The sequence below is a fragment of the Hylobates moloch genome, unplaced genomic scaffold (genome assembly GCF_009828535.3).
Source record: "Hylobates moloch isolate HMO894 unplaced genomic scaffold, HMol_V3 SCAFFOLD_14, whole genome shotgun sequence".
NCBI lineage: Eukaryota > Metazoa > Chordata > Mammalia > Primates > Hylobatidae > Hylobates > Hylobates moloch.
In genome coordinates this window covers 96668694-96690661 of record NW_026652289.1, presented here as the reverse complement: position 1 = coordinate 96690661, position 21968 = coordinate 96668694, and the positions used below count along the sequence as shown (strand labels likewise).

The 21968-nt window shown below is 40.6% G+C and overlaps 2 protein-coding genes across 3 annotated transcripts in view; one reads left to right on the top strand and one right to left on the bottom strand.

Moving 5' to 3' along the window:
* MYO5A (myosin VA) overlaps positions 1-21968 on the top strand; it is a 223721-nt gene that overhangs the window by 15827 nt on the left and 185926 nt on the right. The window lies entirely within an intron of this gene.
* LOC116481496 (elongation factor 1-beta-like) lies at positions 5658-7899 on the bottom strand. Its single transcript, XM_032753593.2, has one exon. The coding sequence runs from the start codon at positions 7739-7741 to the stop codon at positions 6977-6979; it is 765 nt and encodes a 254-aa protein (XP_032609484.1). The 5' UTR covers positions 7742-7899; the 3' UTR covers positions 5658-6976.

The following is a 21968-nucleotide window of genomic DNA, read 5'->3' as shown; positions in this document are numbered from 1 at the left end:
TTGCTATTTTTAAAGGCGACTGGAAAAACTGCCTCACTTATATTAAAACATAATTGAGAGTCTTCTATGGCAAAAGATGTTCCATTACCTTTGCTAATAATAGGTGTGAAATAGTATAGGAAATCACTCGCAGAATTACTTGGGAACTCTTTTCCTTTAAAATAAACTATTTAAAAAGGTATAAAAATAATAAATGCCCAGGGTAGAATTTTGGAACATTTTGAAATGCAAAAGGAAAATTGTGTGTAATCTCACTGTCCTCAGATACTCTTAATGTTTTCATGTATGTCTTTATTGTCTTTTTCCCTATATATATATTTTTTAGCAAAATGATTTACTTTATGAATACTATTTTGTAGCAAGATTGTTTTCTCTAAGAAGTGTATTGTGAAGGTTTTCCCATGCCAATACGTGTTATTCTACAGTGTATTTTTTTCATGCCCTCAGAGTATTATATTTCATTAATAAGTCATATGTTACTCAACCAGACCCCTGCGATAAGGACTTCTAATTTTTTGACAGTTTACATTTAAACTGAAGATAACCAAAGCCTTTGTGTGTTTGTTCACAAAGAAATAAATTGTAGTCGTTAATTAATTTGACTGTAATTGCAAAATATCCCATTTTTCTACTATAACAATATTGGAACACGAACTTGGTGAATTATGGTATCAATGTTAAGATTAATCTAGTTAGATCTTAGAAGACCAAAAAAAACAAATATCAAAAAACTCAGGAATAAATCCTTAAAAATAATTATATATTTGGGATCTCAGAGTATGCCAGGCACAACAGCTTACTAGAAGGCAATTCTCCAAACTACAGAGGTAGATAGGTTAAGATTATTAATCAGCGGGCCAGTTAGCTCCAACCTGAGAGGGTAAAAGATCCCTTCCCATTCCAGTATCTTGGAAGCCATATGAGGATGAGTTGTATTATAACCTACACATTCTCATGTTAGCTGAGGAGACTATCCCTGAGTAATTAAAGGCACTCAGGATTTGTCAAGCTCTTGCATGCATATTTAATGGGAGGATAGCCTGGTTGCTCAGAAGCTGTTGGCTTTAGAAATGGAAAGGTTGACTTAGGCTAAAGGAAGGAGAAATGTAGCAGAGGCAGTTATTCAAGAAAAAAACACATGTACTGAATCAGGAGAAGTAATGTGGGAAATAATCTCTGGGACAGACTGCAATCTTCAAAGATCTGAAAAGGAGTAATTTAGTTAATGTATTTCAAATAAGCTCCCCTGGTTTGCAAATTCCGTAATTAAATGTTTCTCATAATGAGTTTACAACTGAAATGTGTCTGGGAAACTGGCCAGGGGTTTTAAGGAGCCTTCAGAAGGCATTCACTTCCCTTGGGTCAGAGGTGGCATCTCCTAGGGTTGAACAGTTTTCTGAGTCTGTGTAAGGAGCAGTGCCTTAGTCTCAGGAAAATGAGAATAGTCTATGGACCATGCAGAAGTTGCCTCCTCAGTCACTGCCTGTGGGAGTCATTGAGGTCCAATTTGTCTTTTGGAGCTGGGGCCTCCACTAGGGTGTGTTTAAGGAGGATCTACACAAAACCTGTATAGTACAGCTTAGCTGGTTAGATTGAGGATTAGGATGTCTCATTTGAGTTCATGAAAAATCAAAGTGATGAGTACAATTAAATGAAAGTCAGTGACTGTTTCACAAATCTGTAAGACTCATTTGTAATCTGTGCCATTCTATACATTAGACTTAGGTCAGCGGTCCCCAACCTTTTTGGCCCCAGGGACCGGTTTCATGGAAGACAGTTTTTCCACAGACCTGGGAAGCGGTTGTGGTGATGGTGATGGTTGGTTTTGGGGTGAAACTGTTTCACCTTAGATAATCAGGCATTAGTTAGATTCTCATGAGAAGCATGCAACCTAGATCCTTCGCCTGTGCAGTTCGTAATAGGGTTCATGCTCCTATGAGAATCGCATGCCACTGCTGATCTGACAGGAGTTGGAGCTCAGGCGGTATTGCTCGCTAGCTCACCACTCACCTCCTGCTGTGAGGCCCGGTTCCTAACAGGCCAGGGACTGGTACTGGTCCACAGCCCGGGGATGGGGGACCCTTGACCTAGATTCTTAATATTGTCCTTAAGGTTAAACATTTCCAAAAATTCTTATTTGATTTATCTGTTGGCTATGTTTAAGAGGATTTTCTAAGGTAACTGTCATAGTGGTGAAATTTAATGATCTGACTGAGTAGAGGCTAAATTAATTATTTTAAAATATATATATATTGGTGAACTAGATGGAGTAGTTTATTATACATGATTCCAGCTTGAAAATGGCTTCAGTGGGGCAGCAGTTGAAGTTTTCTAAGTTTGAAATTGCGTAGATTTGAGTATATTCAGAATGTGTGGGCTATATGTAGAAAAACAGTCTCAGCCAGAGTACTGGAACTGCTTCTGTGAATGGTTTTCATTTTAGTCAGCTTAATTCCTTAAGTAGCCAGTTGTCCTTTGGTTTTCATTCTTCACTGCCATAGCAGTGACACAGTGACATCAGATGCAGCTGGAGCTGAACGTAGAAGGGTTATGTTAATTAATTCTAGTGAAACAAAAACTGCCTCAAATAATTAATGGAATAATAGTCTCATTAAAAGACCTTAGAGCTTTTTAGTGCTCTTTTTTTTTTCTCCAAGAGATTAGAGAAGGAGAATGGCACAGATTGTTCACTTGAGACCTTTTTAAGCTATTGATCCATCTTAAGTCCTCATCTGATGCCTCTGATTTCAACTTGAATCATTCAGGCCGTGTAGTGATATTCTCTTATTTCCTGTTGAGGCTGCTCTCTCTTTGCCTTTGGTGACAGTTTTCAAGAGAGCAGTGCCTGAACTTTGGCTTGTCAGAATCTAAAAATGGCCCCTATTTTATTGTCTTATTTACAGCCGTCATATTTTAGTTTAAATACAGTTGACCTAGCAAGCAAACATTTGTGTGTTACAAGTATGGGGCAAATCCCATGTGGGGTTGTCTGCCAGGTTATTGGAGGGAGAGAAGAGGCTTGTATGTTCCCATCACTGTTTTCTTCGTTAATCATGCTGTCTGTCAGCTGATCATGCTGTCATGGAGTTTTTTTGTTTTTGTTTTTCTTCCAAATAGTTAAAGAAAGATGCATTATTAAACAGAGATTAGCCACAGTTGGGAAAAACAGGTGGAGAGACAAGTAGGAAGATCCCTTCTTATATGTGATCATCTTGGTTTTCCAACCCAATACGAGGATGCTGCCTTGAGTAAACTAGAAAAGAGTTTAATCTGGCTAGGTGCTGGGTCTCATGCCTGTAATCCCAACACTTGGGGAGGCTGAAGCAGGTGGATTGCTTGAGCCCAGGAGTTCAATTCAAGCCAGGGCAACATGGTGAGACTCCATCTCTACAAAAAATTAAAATATTAGCTGGGTGTGGTGGCACATGCCCATAGTCCCAGCTACTCAGGAGGCTGAGGTAGGAGGATCACTTGAGCCTGAGAGGTTGAGGCTGCAGTGAGCCATGATCAAACCACTGCACTCCAGCCTGGGTGATAGAGCAAGACTCTGTCTCAAAAAAAAAAAAAAAATTACAAAAAAAAGTTGAATCCACTTCCAATTTTAATAATACATGAGAAGAGAATAGGAGAAAATAACGTATAACATATGGCTTACAGTTTTTTTGGTAGATAAGAAGGTACGGATTTCATTGTATTGTTGAAAATACGCAAGGATCTTATGTATGTTCAGGAGCTAAATTTCTGGGAACATAATAATAAAGATGTAAAGAAAAAGACAGTGAAAGAAAAAGGGAAGCATGAAAACCTAAAATATAAAGCTAAGTACAGTAGTTTGAGACTAGAGATTTGGGTATAATTAACCACATGTGTGTTACCAGCTATGTGTGGAGCAAACAGGGTTAATGTTTTGGCGGGGGGTGGGGGTGAGGCGGGGAATAATATCCCAATAATTCAGGGAACCAATGGTATGCCTACAAGTAATCTTGGCCAGTGTGCTGTGGAGGTAGCAAACTCACAGTAGATGAAACAGAGGAGGGATTTAGAACACATAGGACTATTATAGATGTATATTTATGTTTCTACTTTTGTTGTTCGTACATTGTGTGTTGTGATGCCTTTTTTGGTGGTTTGTTTTGTCAGGTTAGTTGTACTGTTTTTTTTTTTTCCTTATAAAACCCTAACAAGGTTTGTTGTAATTTTATCAAAGCTTTCATACAACTAGCTACAAAATCCATTTGGATTATCTGATTCTAAGTTTTTGAAAGATATGATTGAAACAGCTTTGCCATTTTAGGACTTGTGTGAACCAGAAATACTATGGAAAGAAAGTAGAGAAAGACAATTTACAATTTATAAACAAGAGTTAAACTTTACAAATTTGAATGATTAAATAACAAATACATAAAATGAATGAGAAACACCAAGGAGAACAAATAAAATAACAAACAGTAATGTAATATGGTTAAGGGCATCATCTCTAGAGTGAGGTTGAGCTTCTCCTTGTGTGACCATAAGGAAATTACTGAATGTACTTACCTGATAGGGCAGTTGAGAGATTAGATACATACATATATATGTAAAGCCCAGTACTTGGCATATCATAATAGAGTCCCTTAATGTTAACTCTTAGGTAGCATTATTGGCTTATTTTAAATAATTTGTAAAAATCTATTTTCTTTTTTTTTTTTTGAGACGGAGTCTCGCTCTGTCGCCCAGGCTGGAGTGCAGTGGCGCAATCTCGGCTCACTGCAAGCTCCGCCTCCCGGGTTCACGCCATTCTCCTGCCTCAGCCTCTCCAAGTAGCTGGGACTACAGGCGCCCACCACCACGCCCGGCTAATTTTTTGTATTTTTAGTAGAGACGGGGTTTCACCGTGGTCTCGATCTCCCGACCTCGTGATCCGCCCGCCTCGGCCTCCCAAAGTGCTGGGATTATGAGCGTGAGCCACTGCGCCTGGCCGTAAAAATCTATTTTCTTATTTAAAAAAAATGGTGGCCCTAGATAGATCTCTAGTTATCACACTTTTTTTTTTTTTTTTTTTTGAAACGGGGTCTCATTCTATTTCTCAGGCTAGAGTGTAGTGGTGGGATCATGGCTCACTGCAGCCTCGACCTCTCAGGCTCAAGTGATCCTCCAACTTCGGCTGGGACTACAGGTGCATGCCACCATGCCCTGCTGATTTTTGTATTTTTTTGTAGAGTTGGGGTTTTGCCATGTTGCTCAGGCTGGTCTGCTCCTAGGCTCAAGTGATCCTCCTGCCTTGGCCTCCCAAAGTGCTGGGATTACAGGTGTGAGTCCCTGTACCAGGCCCTTATCACACTCTTAAAGCTTCTGAAACATTTTTAGGACATCACCTATGTATACTATTACAATTTTCCCTTCATTCTAGTTAGGATTTGGCTATGGATACTCTTTCAGTTGTAATCTGTCTACAACTCAGCACTGTCAGCACCATCTGACAAAGCTGTAACTTTCATTCCAGTCCCTTTTTAATGTTTCCTTCATCAACATTCTTAACCGGTTTTCTGCTGGAAAGAACTGTATTCTACCAGGGCTTTTAAAGGTCCTGCACCCAGTTGTAATTAACTAGCATAATTAGCATTTTATGTGTAATATAGACATGTGTCATTAACTGTTGCTTGAATCCTAAAGTCAGTTCCAAACCCGTTTCTCCTTCTGTTATAGAGGTTCAAAGACAAATATGCCTTTTTCTAACTTCCCTTGCAGTTAGGGCCAGCTGTGTGATTTAGTTCTGGCTAATGTGATATAACCAGAAATCTTCTGGAAGACCTCTATAGGGGGAAAAAATAGTAGCTTCTCTCATAAAAGGAATAGAAACATTTCTTTGTATGTATACTCTCTTTCTTCCATCCTTAAGTTTGTAATGTGATATATGGAGTCTTTGGCAGCCAAATTGTAATCATAAGGCAACAAGCCTCAGAATGAAAAGCTAACAAGCTAAGAAGGTAGAGCAGAAAGACAGAATCTGAGTTTTTTTTTTGTTTTTTTGAGACAGCGTTTCATTGTATAGCCCAGGCTGGAGTGCAGTGGCACAGTCTCGGCTCACTGCCACCTCCCCGTCTCAGGTTCAAGTGATTCTCATGCCTCAGCCACCTGCGTATCTGAGATTACAGGTGCAGGCAACCATGCCGGCTAATTTTGTATTTTTAGTAGAGTCAGGGTTTCACCATGTTGGCCAGGCTGGTGTTGAACTCCTGACCTCAAGAGATCCACCCTCCTTGGCCTCCCAAATTGCTGGAATTACAAGCATGAGCTACCGCATCTGGCCAAGGGACTGAATTTTTTTTTTTTTTTTGAGAAAGGGTCTCACTCTGTTGCCCAGGCTGGAGTACAATGGCACGATCTCGGCTAACTGCAATCTCCACTTCCCAGGTTCAAGTGATTCCCACGCTTCAGCCACCTGAGTAGCTGGGATTACAGGTGTGTGCCACCACGCCAGCTAATTTTCATATAATTATTATTATTTTTGAGACAAAGTCTCACTCTGTCGCCCAGGCTGGAGTGCAGTGGCGAGATGTTGGCTCACTGCAAGCTCCGCCTCCCGGGTTCACGCCATTCTCCTGCCTCAGCCTCCCGAGTAGCTGGGACTACAGGCGCCTGTCACCACGCCCGGCTAATTTTTTGTATCTTTAGTAGAGACGGGGTTTCACTGCGTTAGCCAAGATGGTCTCGATCTCCTGACCTCGTGATCTGCCTGCCCCAGCCTCCCAAAGTGCTGGGATTACAGGCGTGAGCCACAGCGCCTGGCCTAATTTTCATGTTTTTTAGTAGAGAGAGGGTTTTGCCATGTTGGCCAGGCTGGTCTCGAACTCCTGACCTCAAGATATCTGCCCACCTCAGCCTCCCAAAGTGATGGGATTACAGGTGTGAGCCACTGAGCCCAGCCAAGAGTCTGAGATTTTTTTTTTTTTAACCTTTCAAGCTTTTATTTAAATGCCATGATCCAGGATGGATTTTAGATCTTGTTGAAAGCAGCCACATCCATGGACTGCACATAGTCCTCAAATGCAGTGATCTGCTCCTCCAGCATATCTGTTCCAACTTTATCATCCTCAACTACACACTGTATTTGAAGTTCCTTAATTCTATATCCCACTGGAACTAGTTTAGATGAGCCCCAGACTAAGCCATCTGCTTGAATGCTTCTGACGCCCTCTAATTTCGCCATATCTGTCTCATTGTCCCAAGATTTCATATCTAGTAAGATGGAAGACTTGGAAACAAGTGCAGGTTTTTTGGCTTTCTTTGATTCATATTGTGCAAGACGTTCTTCCCTTAGCCTCTTTGTTTCTTCACTTTCCTCTCCCTCATCAGATCCAGAGAGATCAATGTCATCATCATCTTTACTATCTGTAGCTCCACTTCCTATAGTGTCTTCCACATCTCCAGGACCATACTTGCCCAAAGCTTTCTTCACTCCTGGCAGGCTGGCCTTTTCCTTTTCGTAAGACTTGATGTGATTATACCAACATAGAGCATGACACAAGTCGGCAGGCACTGGACTGGGCACTGCTTCAAATACTGTCACATCAGCTAGTGATGGCACATACCCCTTGATGTAGCTCTTGTCTGCCGGGTAATCATTGAGCACCTGGAGGCCGGCGGGGCTTTTCAGGTCTCCAAAACCCATGGCGTTGGCTTTTTCTGAGACTTCTCCATGTACGAATTGAGGGCCCTGAATTAAGTGGCCCACAGATTGTCCTTGGACCTTTTGTTGCATTTGGAAATAAATTAATAAAATGGGCCTGTCTTAAATTCGTACCTCCACAGCTCCTGAAGATGACGGGAACCGCCGAGTCTGAGTTCTTAACGACATTACTGAGCTGCCAGAATAGCCCTGAGATAACCTTCTCTGGACTTCTTGTTAAGGATGCAAACTCCTAAGAGTTTAAGCTACCTGTCAGACTTTTGTTTTTTCTTTTTTTTTTTTGAGATGGAGTCTCACTGTATCGCCCAGGCTGGAGTGTAGTGGTGTGATCTCGGCTCCCTGCAACCTCTGCCTCCTGGGTCCAAGCAATTCTCTGCCTCAGCCTCCTGAGTAGCTGGGATTACAGGTGCCCGCCACCATGCTCGGCTAAATTTTGTATTTTTAGTAGAGACAGGGTTTCACCATCTGTTCTTGAACTCCTGACCTCGTGATCCACCCGCCTCTGTCTCCCAAAGTGCTGGGATTACTGGTGTGAGCCACCTTGCCCAGTGTTCTGTCAGACTTTTCTGTTCCTTGTAGCTGAAAGCATTCCTAATTTAAGATGTGGCAGCTTCAGTGTGAATAAAGTTAATATAAAATTGGAGAATTTGTCTATATGGTGTTATTTAGGCACAGAAATACAGGTAATATGGGAATATGAGAGCATTCGGGGGGTGAAAGATAATTCTAGTCATGCTTTGGACATTGCAAAACATGGGTATTAATGTCAAAGAATCCAGTCCTAGTCATAATTTCTTTTTTTTTTTTTTTTTTGAGACGGAGTCTCGCTCTGTCGCCCAGGCTGGAGTGCAGTGGCGCAATCTCGGCTCACTGCAAGCTCCGCCTCCCGGGCTCACGCCATTCTCCTGCCTCAGCCTCTCCAAGTAGCTGGGACTACAGGCGCCCGCCACCACGCCCGGCTAATTTTTTTGTATTTTTAGTAGAGACGGGGTTTCACCGTGGTCTCGATCTCCTGACCTCGTGATCAGCCCGCCTTGGCCTCCCAAAGTGCTGGGATTAGAAGCGTGAGCCACCGTGCCCGGCCCCTAGTCATAATTTCTAGGTTTTCTGGCTACCTCCTTAATCCTTTCCCACTGTACTTACGGCATTTTAAAGTGTTGTTTTCCCCAGGCTTAGAAACCTGAACATGACAGAGGCAAGGATTGAAGTTTCAATAATATGGGAGAAGCTGAGTATGACTAAGAGTGAGTGGGTGGAAGACATCAATTAAAGGATGAGTGTGTAGAAACCATACCAGTCTTCTAACCATGGTTGTTTCTAGGATATCCCAAGTTTATGGTAGCTGCATATTCTTGAATTTCAGTGGGGGAAAGAAGAGAACAAGATATTTAAAAAGACAGAAAAAAAAAGGAGAAGGAGAAACAGCAGCAACAGCCTTTGAAGGCCTAGGAAATTTTCATGCAAGCATTAAAAGCTCTTTCAACTTAGGGGTTCACTTCCACCTGGTTTCTGAACACTTATGTGAAGTTGATGGTAAAGCCATGCCGATCATATGCTAACCCATTCCTGTAAGTTTTAGATTAATGATAAAATGTTTGGTAAATTTGTTCATTTGGTATGGAAAGTTAAAGTAGAGGTACCTCTTAGAAGTGAGAAAACACATAGGACCCTTGTGGAAAAAATGTAGTTAGGAAATTAAGAAAATTTGACCATATCAGGAGACGAACATAATAAGTTTCCACTTACTTAATTTTTTTGATTCAGTTTTTATTTCATTCAGTTTTGTTGTTTCTAAAATTTATTTTTGTAAATTTATTATTATTTTTTCTAGACATGGTCTTGCTCTGTCACCCAGGCTGGTGTGCAATGGCACAATCTTAGCTCACTGCATCAACCTCCCAGGTTCAAGTGATCCTCCCACTTCAGCCTCCTGAGTAGCTGGAACTACAGACATGCGCCACCATGCCTGGCAAATTTCTTTTTTTTTTTTTTTTTTTTTTGAGACGGAGTCTCGCTCTGTCGCCCAGGCTGGAGTGCAGGGGCGCAATCTCAGCTCACTGCAAGCTCTGCCTCCCAGGTTCACGCCATTCTCCTGCCTCAGCCTCTCCAAGTAGCTGGGACTACAGGCGCCCGCCACCACGCCCGGCTAATTTTTTGTATTTTTAGTAGAGACGGTGTTTCACCGTGGTCTCGATCTCCTGACCTCGTGATCCGCCCGCCTCGGCCTCCCAAAGTGCTGGGATTACAAGCGTGAGCCACCGCGCCCAGCCTATTTTTTTAAGAGACAGGATCTCACTACATTGCCCAAGCTGAACTCCTTGTCCTGAACTCCTTGACTCAAGAGATCCTCCCACCTTCGCCTCCCAAAAGTGCTGGCATTTACAGGTGTGAGCCACCATGCCCAGCCTAAATTTATTTTTTATTGATACATAATAGATGTACATATTTTGAGAGTAATGTTATAATTTAATACATTGATATAATTTGTAAAGATCTAATCAGTGTAATTGAGATAGCCATCACCTTCCCTATTTTTCTTTATGCTAGAAACATTCAAATTAGTCTGTTAGCTATTTTGAAATATACAGTACGTTATTGTAACCTGTAGTTATCCCACTGATTTGTTGAACACTAGATCTTATTTCTTCTATCAAACTGTATATTAATATTCGTACCCATTAATCAACCTGTCTTTATCTGCCCCTCCCTGCTACCTTGCCTGGCCTCTGGTATCCACCAGTCTACTCTCTTGTCTTCATGAGACCTACTTTTTTAGCTCTCACATATGAATGAGAACATGCGATATTTGTCTTTCTGTGCCTGGCTTATTTCACTTAACATAATGACCTCTGGTTCTATCCATGTTGCTCCAAATGACAGGATTTCAACCTGTACTTAAATTTGATTTGCTGAGACTTACAAGGCAATCTCTCTTTCCTTAATCATAAAAGGAAGACACTAATTCTTTGTGTAACTGAAGAAATCAACCAAAATGTTATTTACTAATGGCACAATGAGAGAATTGATTACTTTAATTGGAGGCTGACACTTGCAAACCCCTCTGTATGTTCATCTGCCTTTTACATTTGTCAACTAGGTTGGTATCCTCTCTGTTCTCTTACTAAAAGTTTTGGAAATGGCTGGCCTTACTGATCAGACACTTCTATAGATGTGACATGGTCAGAGGTTATATTATTTCTGGTTTGGAGTGAGAAAGAGAGTTTGTAAATGCATTATAGGTAAATATAGCAAGTCTACAATTACGGCACTATTAAATATTTAGATCTTATGTACAAATGATACAGAATAATTACAAGCTTTATTTTATATTTTGTCTCTACTCTCTGTTGTTCAGTGTTAGACCCTGAAGTGCTTCTGATCTAATTAGAATATATTTTGTCTTAGGTTTTGTGAATTTCAAAAATTTATGTGTGTGTGTATGTATGTATGTATGTATGTATGTATGTATGTATATATGTATTGGGATGGAGTCTCACTCTGTTGCACAGGCTGGAGTGCAGTGGCGTGATCTTGGCTCACTGCAACCTCTGCCTCCCAGGTTCAAGCAATTCTCCTGCTTCAGCCTCCTGAGTAGTTCGGATTACAGGTGTGCACTGCCATGCCCAGATAATTTTTATATTTTTAGTAGAGATGAGGTTTCGCTGGCCTGGCTGGTCTGGAACTCCTGAACTCAGGTAATCTGGCCGCTTTGGCCTCCCAAACAAAAATTTAATATTAGTTTATATATATATAAATACTATCTTGACCACTATTTAAAAAAGATAATTAACAGCGTCTCATATTAATATGGATAAATGTCTAGGATATATTGTTAAATAGAGAAAAGTAAAATACAGTGTGTGTGTGTGTGTGTGTGTGTGTGCAGTATATGTATGTGTGTGTGTGTGTGTCTGTGTGTATGTCTATGTTATGGAAGTTTTTTTTTTTTTGAGACTGAGTCTGGCTGTGTTGCCCAGGCTGGAGTGCAGTGGCGCAATCTCTGCTCACTGCAAGCTCTGCCTCCTGGGTTCATGCCATTCTCCTGCCTCAGCCTCCCAAGTAGCTGGGACTACAGGCGTCTGCCACCACACCCGGCTAATTTTTTTGTATTTTTAGTAGAGACGGGGTTTCACTGTGTTAGTCAGGATGGTCTCGATCTCCTGACCTCATAATCCACCTGCCTCGTCCTCCCAAAGTGCTGGGATTACAGGCATGAGCCACCGCGCCCGGCCTGTTATGGAAGTTTATACTAGACTGTTTAGACTGTTTAAAAGATTTTTTTCTGTGGGCGAGAGGGTTTTGGGAGATTTTCATTTTCTATTAATACTTTATTCAATTATGTAATATCTGAATTGTTATAATCAACATACATTCTTTTATAATCAGAAAAAAACAAATGTTTTCTTTTATCAAGTAGTGTAAACAAATGTATTTCTTTGTCAATTTTATCTTATTTTTATTTTTATTATTTAGAGCAGGGATTCGTTCTGTCATCCAGGCTGGAGTACAGTGGCACAATCATACCTCACTGCAGCCTTGAACTCCTGGGCTAGTGCAATTTTCCCACCTCAGTCTCCCAAGCAGCTGGAACTACAGACACACCACCAAGCCCAGCTAATTTTTGTATTTTTTTGTAGAAACGGGGTCTCTCTATGTTGCCTAGGCTGGTCTTGAGCCCTGGGGCTCAAGCGATCCTCCATCCTTGGCCTCCCAAAGTGCTGGGATAACAGGGATGAGCCACCACAACTGGCCAAAGGTATTTCTCTTTTTTTATTTTGAGAGGGAGTCTTGCTCTGTCTCCCAGGCTGGAGTGCAGTGGCGCGATGTCGGCTCACTGCAAGCTCCACCTCCCGGGTTGCTGCCATTCTCCTGCCTCAGCCTCTCCGAGTAGCTGGGAGTACAGGCGCCCGCCACCACACCCGGCTAATTTTTTTTGTATTTTTAGTAGAGACGGGGTTTCACCGTGGTCTCGATCTGCTGACCTCGTGATCCGCCCACCTCCGCCTCCCAAAGTGCTGGGATTAAAAGCGTGAGCCACCGCGCCTGGCTAGGTATTTCAAGTTAAAAAAAAAGTTTTCTGGCTAGGCGCGGTGGCTCATGCCTGTAATCCCAGCACTTTGGGAGGCCGAGGCAGGTGGATCATGAGGTCAGGAGATGGAGATCATCCTGGCTAACAAGGTAAAACCCCATCTCTACTAAAAATACAAAAATATTAGCCGGGCGTGGTGGCAGGCGCCTGTAGTCCCAGCTACTAGGGAGGCTGAGGCAGGAGAATGGCATGAACCCAGGAGGCGGAGCTTGCAGTGAGCCAAGATCTCGCCACTGCACTCCAGCCTGGGCGACAGAGCGAGACTCCGTCTCAAAAAACAAAAAAAAACAAAAAAAAAGTTTTCTGATTTTGTGTATACACACAGTACAAACAGTATTTAAATATATTTTATAATATATTTAAAGCATTGTTTGATGCTTTTAGAATTGAGATGTCTCACTCCTGATCCATTTTTTGGTGTTGGGATTAGCCTCTTGGATTAGGCATGAACTAAGAACGTTTTTTGAGAGAAGGGAGAGAAAAGGAGAAGGCTACCGGAATGAACTGATTTGGAGGGTACTAAGAAAGGCTACAAATAAAAGAAAATCCATAAAGAATTTCTACAACTCAACGACAAACAACCAAACAACCCTATTAAACTCCCTGTTTAAAAATGGGCAAAGGGGCGGGGCACCGGTGGCTCACACCTGTAATCCCAGCACTTTGGGAGGCCAAGGCGGGTGGATCACCTGAGGTCAGGAGTTTGAGACCAGTGTAGTTAACATGGTGAAACCCCGTTTTCTAGTAAAAATACAGAAAATTAGCTGGGCATGGTGGCACACGCCTGCAATCCCAGCTACTCAGGATGCTGAGGCAAGAGAATCACTTGAACCCGGGAGGCGGAGGTTGCAGTGAGCTGAGATCATGCTATTGCACTCCAGCTTGGGCAAAAAGAGTGAAACTCCATCTCAAAAAAAAAAAAAAAAAATGGGCAAAGGATTTGAATAGACATTTCTCCAAGAATATATACAAATGGCTAATAAGCATGTGAAAAGACGCTGAACATCATTAATCATTAGGGAAATGCAAATCTAGGCCACAATGAAATATCATTTCATGCCTATTATCACACAAAACAAAACAAAAACAAAAAAATAACAAGTGTTGAAGAGGATGTGGAGAAATTGGAACTCTTGTGCACTGGTAGTAGTAGTGTAAAATGCAGCCACTATGGAAAACGGTATGTCAGTTCCTCAAATTTTTATTTATTTTATTTTTTATTTTTAAGAGAGTATCCCTCTGTCACCTACACTGAAGTGCAGAGGGGTGATTGTAGCTCACTGTAACCCTCAAAACCCTGTGATCACCCAAGCGATCCCCCTGCCTTGTTCTCCCAAAGCCCTGGGGTTACAGGTGTGACCTACTGTGCCTGGCCCCCTAAAAAAATTAAACATATGATTACCATATGATCCAGCAATCTCACTTCTGGGTATATACCCAAAAGAATTCAAAGCAAGGTCTCAAAGAGATACTTGTACATCTGTGTTCACAGTAGCATTATTCACAATGGCCAAACGATGGAAGCAACCCAGTGTCCATTGGTGGATGAATGGATAAACAAAATATGGTATATTTGTACAATGGAACATTATTCAGCCTCAAAAAGGAAGGAAATTCTGAAAGGTGCCTCAACATGAATAACCTTGAGGACATTATGCCATGTGAAATAAGCCAGTCACAAAAGACACATACTGTGTGATTCTACTTACATGAAGTACCTGAAGTAGTATAATCTGTAGAGACAGAAAGTAGCATAGTTGTTCCTTGTGGCTGAGGGAAGGGGAAAATGGGGCATTCATTTAATGGATATGGAGTTTCGGTTTTGGAAGATGAAAAAGTTCTGTGGACAGATGGTGGTGATGGTTACACAACAAAGCAAGTGTATTTAATACCACCACTGAAATGTATACTTAAAAATGATTAAGATTGTAAATATGTGTATTTTACCACAATTAAAAATAATAATAAAAAAAGAAAATCCATTAATGCTTCAGAATCTTCTAAGCTTTTCTTGGCCATCCTCTTTGCAAGTTGTTATTTTAAAAGCTTAAATATCTTTAATGTCTTATGGTAAACAAGTATCAGTCCTTCCTTCACTGAGAATGAGATAGGTAGCTAGAACTGGGGATGGAGGAAAAGCTGCTTCAGGAGTAAAAGGGCAAAGAAAAAGGGAGATACTTTGGGCCACTAAAAGCAATTTGAGTCACATCACAATTTTGCCTTGCCTTGGCTCTGCCCCATAAAGCCTAGAATCTAGTAGTAGCTCTAGTTTTTAAAAATCTTAAATGATATCTTACATTTGTGATGCTTTATGGAATTCCTGACTACATTCCTGAGCCAGCAAGACATTTGTAGAAATTCATCAAGTCTTTACCACTGCTATTCCATTAGGGGTTAATATGGGCGAGTATTCACATAATAATCTTGGTATGGGGTTGGTACTTCTAAACATCAAATGAAGGCAAACCATAAAGGAAAAAATTGACAAGAATATACAGTTTCAAGCTCTCTACAACAACAACATGTTCAAAAGGACATTAATAGGCAATCTGACAGAACAGGAAAATATTTTTAATTCTTTGGTTCAGGGCTCAATATCAATATATAGAAAGTAATAAAATCTGTGAGAAAGACTAACACCTTAATAGAAGAATAGAAAACACTAAGGCAATCCACAAAAGAAATTTAGCCTGTAAACATTGAGAAAGTGTTCAACTCATTAGTAATGTAAGAAATGCAAATTAAAATGAAGAGGTTTTTTTTAACCAAACAAATTAATAAATATTTTTTAAAATCACACTTATATCTTAGGGAAATGAACACTATCATAAACTGCTAGTGGGAGTAAAATTGGTTCAGTCTTTCTATAGGGCAGTTTAGCACAATGTATGTATCAGAAGCCTTAGAGTTTTTCACACCCTTTGAGCTAACAGTCATAATTTTAAGATTTATTTTCAGGAAATAAGCATGAATGAATATTGGAAGGATGATTATGTCAGTGCTGTGGAATAGTATATCCAAGTGGAGATAACGTAGATGTCCAGCAATAGGGAATTGTTTACATAGATTCTACAAACTAGTGTTTTATAATTTTATTAGTCTTCTTAAAGAATTAATTTTTGGTTTTGTTGATTTTTCTTTATTGTACAATTATTTTCTAGTTTGCTGATTATGTGTTTTTGTTATTTCTTTTTTCTACTTTCTTTGAGTTTAATTTGCTATTCTTTTTCTAGCTTCTTAGGATGAATGCTCAGACATTGCTTTCAGCCTTTCTTTGCTTCTAGTATATGATTTAAGGATGTAAATTTCCCTCGAAGCAATACTTTGGCTATATTCCTCAGGTTTTGATATGTTGAATTTTTATTATTGTTCATTTATTTATTAATTTCCCTTGATAGTTTTTCTGTGAATCACTTCATAAAGAAATTGCTTTATTTCCAAGAATTTGGCAGTTTTTAAGTTATCCTTCTGCCCTCAATTTTTCCTTCTTCTTTTTTTTTGAGACAGAGTCTCGCTTTGTTGCCCAGGCTGGAGTGCAGTGGCGTGATCTTGGCTCACTGCAACCTTCACCTTCCGGGTTCAAGCGATTCTCCTGCCTCAGCCTCCCGAGTAGCTGGGACTACAGGTGCATACTGCCACGCCCGTCTAATTTTTTGTATTTGAGTAGAGATGGTGTTTCACCTTGTTGCCCAGGCTGGTCACGAACTCCTGAACTCAGGCAATCCGCCTGCCTCAGCCTTCCAAAGCACTGGGATTACAGGCATGAGCTATCGCACCCAGCCAGTTTTTTCTTTTAAATATTTAAATTTTATTTATTTATTTAAGCTATTTCAGGACATCTGCTCTCAACTTCTAGCATAATTTCACTGTGAACAATGAACATACTCTATTATCTGCCTATATTTTTTGAAATTTGTTGAGACTTGCCATCCTGACTCCTCATTCCATCTGCTGCCAGCTGCTTTTAACATTTTTTTCTCGGGCTGGGTGCAGTGGCCCACACCTGTAATCCCAACACTGTGAGAGGCTGAGGTGGGTGGGTCCCTTGATCTCAGGAGTTTGAGACCAGCCTAGGCCACATGGCAAAACCTCGTCTCTACTAAAAATACAAAAATTAGCCGGGCATGGTGGTGCATGCCTGTAGTCCCAGCTACACAGAAGGCTGAGGTGGGAGAATCGCTTGAGCCTGAGAGGTGAAAGTTGCAGTGAGTCGTGATTGTGTCACTGCAGTGCAGCCTGGGTGACAGAGCAAGATGACTCTGTCTGAAAAAAAAAGCTGTTTCACCCAAGATCACACCTTCTTGCAGGGCAGCCTATATCCGGTGACTGACTGGTTGTTGCACACCATCCCCATTGTGCCAACTCAGGACTACCCTGAAGGAAGGGCATTCCAGTTTCACAGCACCTCATGGGGTTGACTGAGGGAGGCATTGCATTCTTCTCAAACTGTATATTGAATACAACTTAAACTTATCTGAGTGATGAGTCATCAATAGTCCAATAGTACAATGAAGCCCTCATAGTCTACTAAGGTGTTATGGGATATTTGCCCATATACCTCAAGTCAAAATATTTGGAGGGCCTGCGTCCTTCATAATAAGGTCATAAACCCTTACTTTTTGTTATATTTTCAAAGCTCCTCTAGATCCCTGTATTTTCACAGCTTTTCTTCTGTAGTGAATACTCTTTGGAGTGTCTTCCTAGATTGTAAGAACCTTCTTTAATCCCCAGCCATTTTATAACTCGACTTCCTCTCTCGCCTCAGCCACAAGGGACTGGACCAGGAGTGGCAACCTGGTCATTCCGTGTCTATTTCCTGGACGTTTCCAGGGGAAGAAGCTTGCTTTCTGTAGTTACACGTGTAAACTTGAAGCTCAGGAGCTATGCAGTGGGCATCTTTTACCAGCCATGTGGCCTAGAAAGCACAGGGGGCAGATATACACAAATGAGCAAAGATGAGAAACCGAGACGGATGATGAGCCATCTAAGCCCTGCTTCCAGTCCTGTCTGAAGCACTGTTCCTGTTCTTGGGCTTCATGAAGGGACCTATATCCTTATAATCCTCTTTGCCTGCCTTAACTTAACTCAGGCCAGTTTATGCTACTTAGGATAACATTAATTTTCTTTTTTTTTAATTTCTCTTTTTTAAAAAAATTATACTTTAAGTTCTAGGGTACATGTGCACAATGTGCAGGTTTGTTACACATGTGCCATGTTGGTTTGCTGCACCCATTAACTCATCATTTACATTAGGTATTTCTCCTAATGCTATCCCTCCCCCTGCCTCCAACCTCACGCCAGGCCCTGGGGTGTGATGTTCCCCACCCTGAGACAACGTTAATTTTCTAACTTAAACTCAGATGAACTTGGAAACTGTATAACAGATAAAATTATAAAATAAGACTAGAGGTAGAGTTTTTGAATGAAAACAAGAGATTCTCTCCCAAGAAAAGCTTTAATGCATGCAAGGACTTTATGCCTTCTCTTTTGACCACTCAGAGTCCATTTTGCTTCTTGAACTTCTATTTCTCTATCTATTTACTTATTTTAATTGACAAGTAAATACTGTATATATTTGTGGCTTGCAATATGATGTTTTGATATATGTATACACTATGGAATAGCTAGATCAAACTGTTTAACATATGCATTACCTCACTTTCTTTTGTGATGAGAACACAAAATCTACTGTCAACAATATTCAGATATACAATATATTGTTATTAGCCATGATTATCATGAAGTACAATAGATCTCTGGGACTTATTCTTCCTGTCTAACTGAAATTTTGTGTTTTTTTGACCAGTAGTTCCTCAATGTTCCTGACCCTCAGCCTCTGGTAATCTCCATTTCACTCTCTGATTCTATGACTTTGACTTTTTTTACAATCCACATATAAGTGAAATCATGCAGTATTTATCTTTCTGTGACTAGCTTATTTCACTTAACATAATGTCCTCCAGGTTCATTCATGTTGTCCCGAATGACAAGACTTCCTTCTAAGGCTGATTAGTAGTATTCTATTGTGTATATGTATAGTACATTTTCATTATCCATTCGTTTGTTACTGGACACTTAGGTTTGCTTTGGATAGTTGAATTTTGGCCATTTTAAAGTCAATTTAATTTTTTTAGTATTTTAGGCTTAAATATATTTTGATATATGTCAAAAATATGGATATATATATATCATATATCTCAAGAATGAATGCTAGCTAACATTGAAACTTGTAGATAGTAGAAGGAAAATTAATTTGCCAATAGGACATTGTTGAGAATTATGTTATTGTCAACCTTTAACATTTATTGTAAAGTCTATGCAATAGTTGTTCTTGCTTATGTACTGAAGTGCACAGGTAGATAAATTCAGCGGAATCCTTAACACTTGCCCATAGCTTGGCACCTAGCACCTAGGATAATAGACAACAAGAAAGGCTGGGCACAGTGACTCATGCCTGTATTCCCAGCACTTTGGGAGGCCGAAGTGGGTGGATCACCTGAGGTCAGGAGTTCGAGACTAGGCTGGCCAACTTGGCAAAAACCTATCTCTACTAAAAATACAAAAATTAGCTGGACGTGGTGGTGTGTGCCTGAAGTCCCAGCTACTTGGGAGGCTGAGTCAGGAGAATCTCTTGAGGCTGGGAGGGGGAGGATGCAGTGAGCCGAGATGGTGCCACTGCACTCCTGACTGGGCAATAGAGCAAAACTCCATTAAAAACAAAAAACAAAACAAAACAAAACAAAAACCAAGAAATAACATTAGATCTTTTATTTAATCATAATGTTATTTTGAAGGACCTCTGTGATTAAATACTATAGTATATTTGTAACCCAATACTAAATGATTTCCATTGGCAAGAAAGATCTGTGGATGTTAGCACAGAACCAAGAAGACCCTTGGTCCCTTGTACATCTGTGGGCTTTGTTCTGGTCCCCAGCCAGAGATTTCATCTTATATTTTTGTTCATATTGGATAACAGATTATGGGTAGATTAGTGAAAAGCCATCCTTAGTAATACGGAATGTTTTGATGGTGAGTCATTAATGCTTTTTGTTCGGAGATCAAAGATGACACCATTCAGTGATAAACATGTATTTCCTTCATATGATGTAGGGAAGATGTTTGACTCTGTATTGCTGATTTGCTGTGGTCCTCCCTGCCTCATTCTTTTCTGTCTATTACAGGTCAACATCTCAGATTGTGGGGTGTTGGAACAAGGGGCCAGGCAGTGAAGCTTGCTATGCTGGTAGTTTGCTCTTGGGCTTTTAGTTGTTTTTTTCTACTCTTACATGATACAAGCTAAAATATGGTTTCATAATATTTGTGTTTCAGATAATTTATTATTAAATACAGATTATAGTTTCAGATAAAGAACATACTTTTCCTGTATTTCCCTCACTTCCTTCAATTCTTGTCTATGGAGGCTGTGTAACAGTAACTCAGAATGCACAGTATTTCTAGTGTGTGGACCTTGTTGTCAAGGTTTTAGACACATGAGCCTAATGTCTTCTAGAGTATAATATTATTGTATAAGCAAGGATCAGTGCTAAAGAATACATTTTTTTTTCCTTTTTTTTTTTGAGACTGAGTCTCGCTCTATCGCCCAGGCTGGAGTGCAGTGGCACGTTCTTGGCTCACTGCAACCTCTGCCTCCCGGCTTCAAGCAATTCTCGTGCCTCAGCCTCCTGCGTAGCTGGGATTAGAGGGGCCCGCCACCATGCCCAGCTGATTTTTGTATTTTTAGTAGAACGGGGTTTCACCATGTTGGCCAGGCTAGTCTCAAACTCCTGACCTCAAGTGATCTGCCTGCCTCGACCTCTCAAAGTGCTGAGATTACAGGTGTGAGCCACCACGCCCAGCTCTAGTAATAAATTTTTGAAATGGAAGAAACATTCTCCATTCTTTGTTAATGTGCTATGGGAAAGAGTGGCTACATATTTATTTTATAGCTCTGGAATTAATGATTCAAAGTATAATACATCTCATTTGCAATGCTCTATAGATTGTTTAAGATCATTTGCTAGCCACTTAATCTGTGGCTATAATTAAATTACTCTCACACTTCTGGCTCTGAGATTTAGTTTTTCTTGGACAAAAGGCTACCTTTTCTATCTCTGTCTTCCAAAACGTGTTAACTAACTCTTGAGAGTCCCGATCGAAAGCCTTTTTCACATATGGCCTGCACCAACCTTTCTTCCCTCAGGCCTTGGTGATAGACTAAGTGTTCTATAAACTCTGCTTCTCATCCCCACCAGCCTGTAGGCTCTGTTGACTCATAGCCTAAGCACTATCTCTGAGTTTTCTCCTATATTTAAAAACTACCAAAACTTTTTATTATGGGAAAATCTAACATATATACTAAAGTAGAAAGAACAGTACAATAAATTCCTATGTACCCGGGCCCCAACTTCCACAGTATCAACTCCTGGCCAATCTTATGTCAGCTATACCCTCACTCACTTTTGCTTTTCCATGTTATTTTGAAGCGAGTCTCAGACATACTGTTAATTCATCCCAGATATTCCACTGTGTATCTGTGCACAAAAGAGCATAGCAGGCCTGACTGCTATCCTTTGGAAGGCCTGTTTACAAGGTTGGCCCTTGGCGAGCATCTGGGAACTTGGATTTTGGGAGGGTTCTCAACCACCCTAACTAGTAGTAGTGTACTGTACCTAAGCTTTGTGTGCAAACTACATGGTTTATGGTGAATACTTGCTTTCCTTCTGGGAGTCTGGAATCTTAGTGAGTGCTATACAGAGTGTGCCTGTGTAACCTGTCCTCAGTAAAAACTTTGAGCAATGTGTCCCTAATGAGCCTCTCTGGTAGACAGCGTTATTGTAACTAGCCGTTGGGGGAATTAAGCCCATCCTGTGTGACTCCACTGGGAGAGGGCTCTTCGAAACCTGTATTTGGTTTCCTCTAAACATTATCTCATACACCTTTTACTTTTGCTGATTTTGCTCTGTGTCTTTTTGCTGTAATAAATCTTGGCCACGCGTACAGTTATATGCCGAGTCCTTTGAACCCTCCTACCAAATCACCAAACCTGGGTGTGGTCTGGGGATCCCTGACAGATTCTCTCTACTATAAGCACTTAAAAAAATCTATATATCTATGTATGGCCACAAAACCATTGTGACACCTAAAAATGTTTGTAATTCCTTCATATTATCAAATATCAAGCCAGTGTTTGCATTTCCTATTGTCTCA

What these genes read in the sequence shown, in the direction of transcription:
- LOC116481496 (XM_032753593.2), bottom strand. Translation starts at nt 7,741, where the DNA reads ATGCAACAAAAGGTCCAAGGACAATCTGTGGGCCACTTAATTCAGGGC.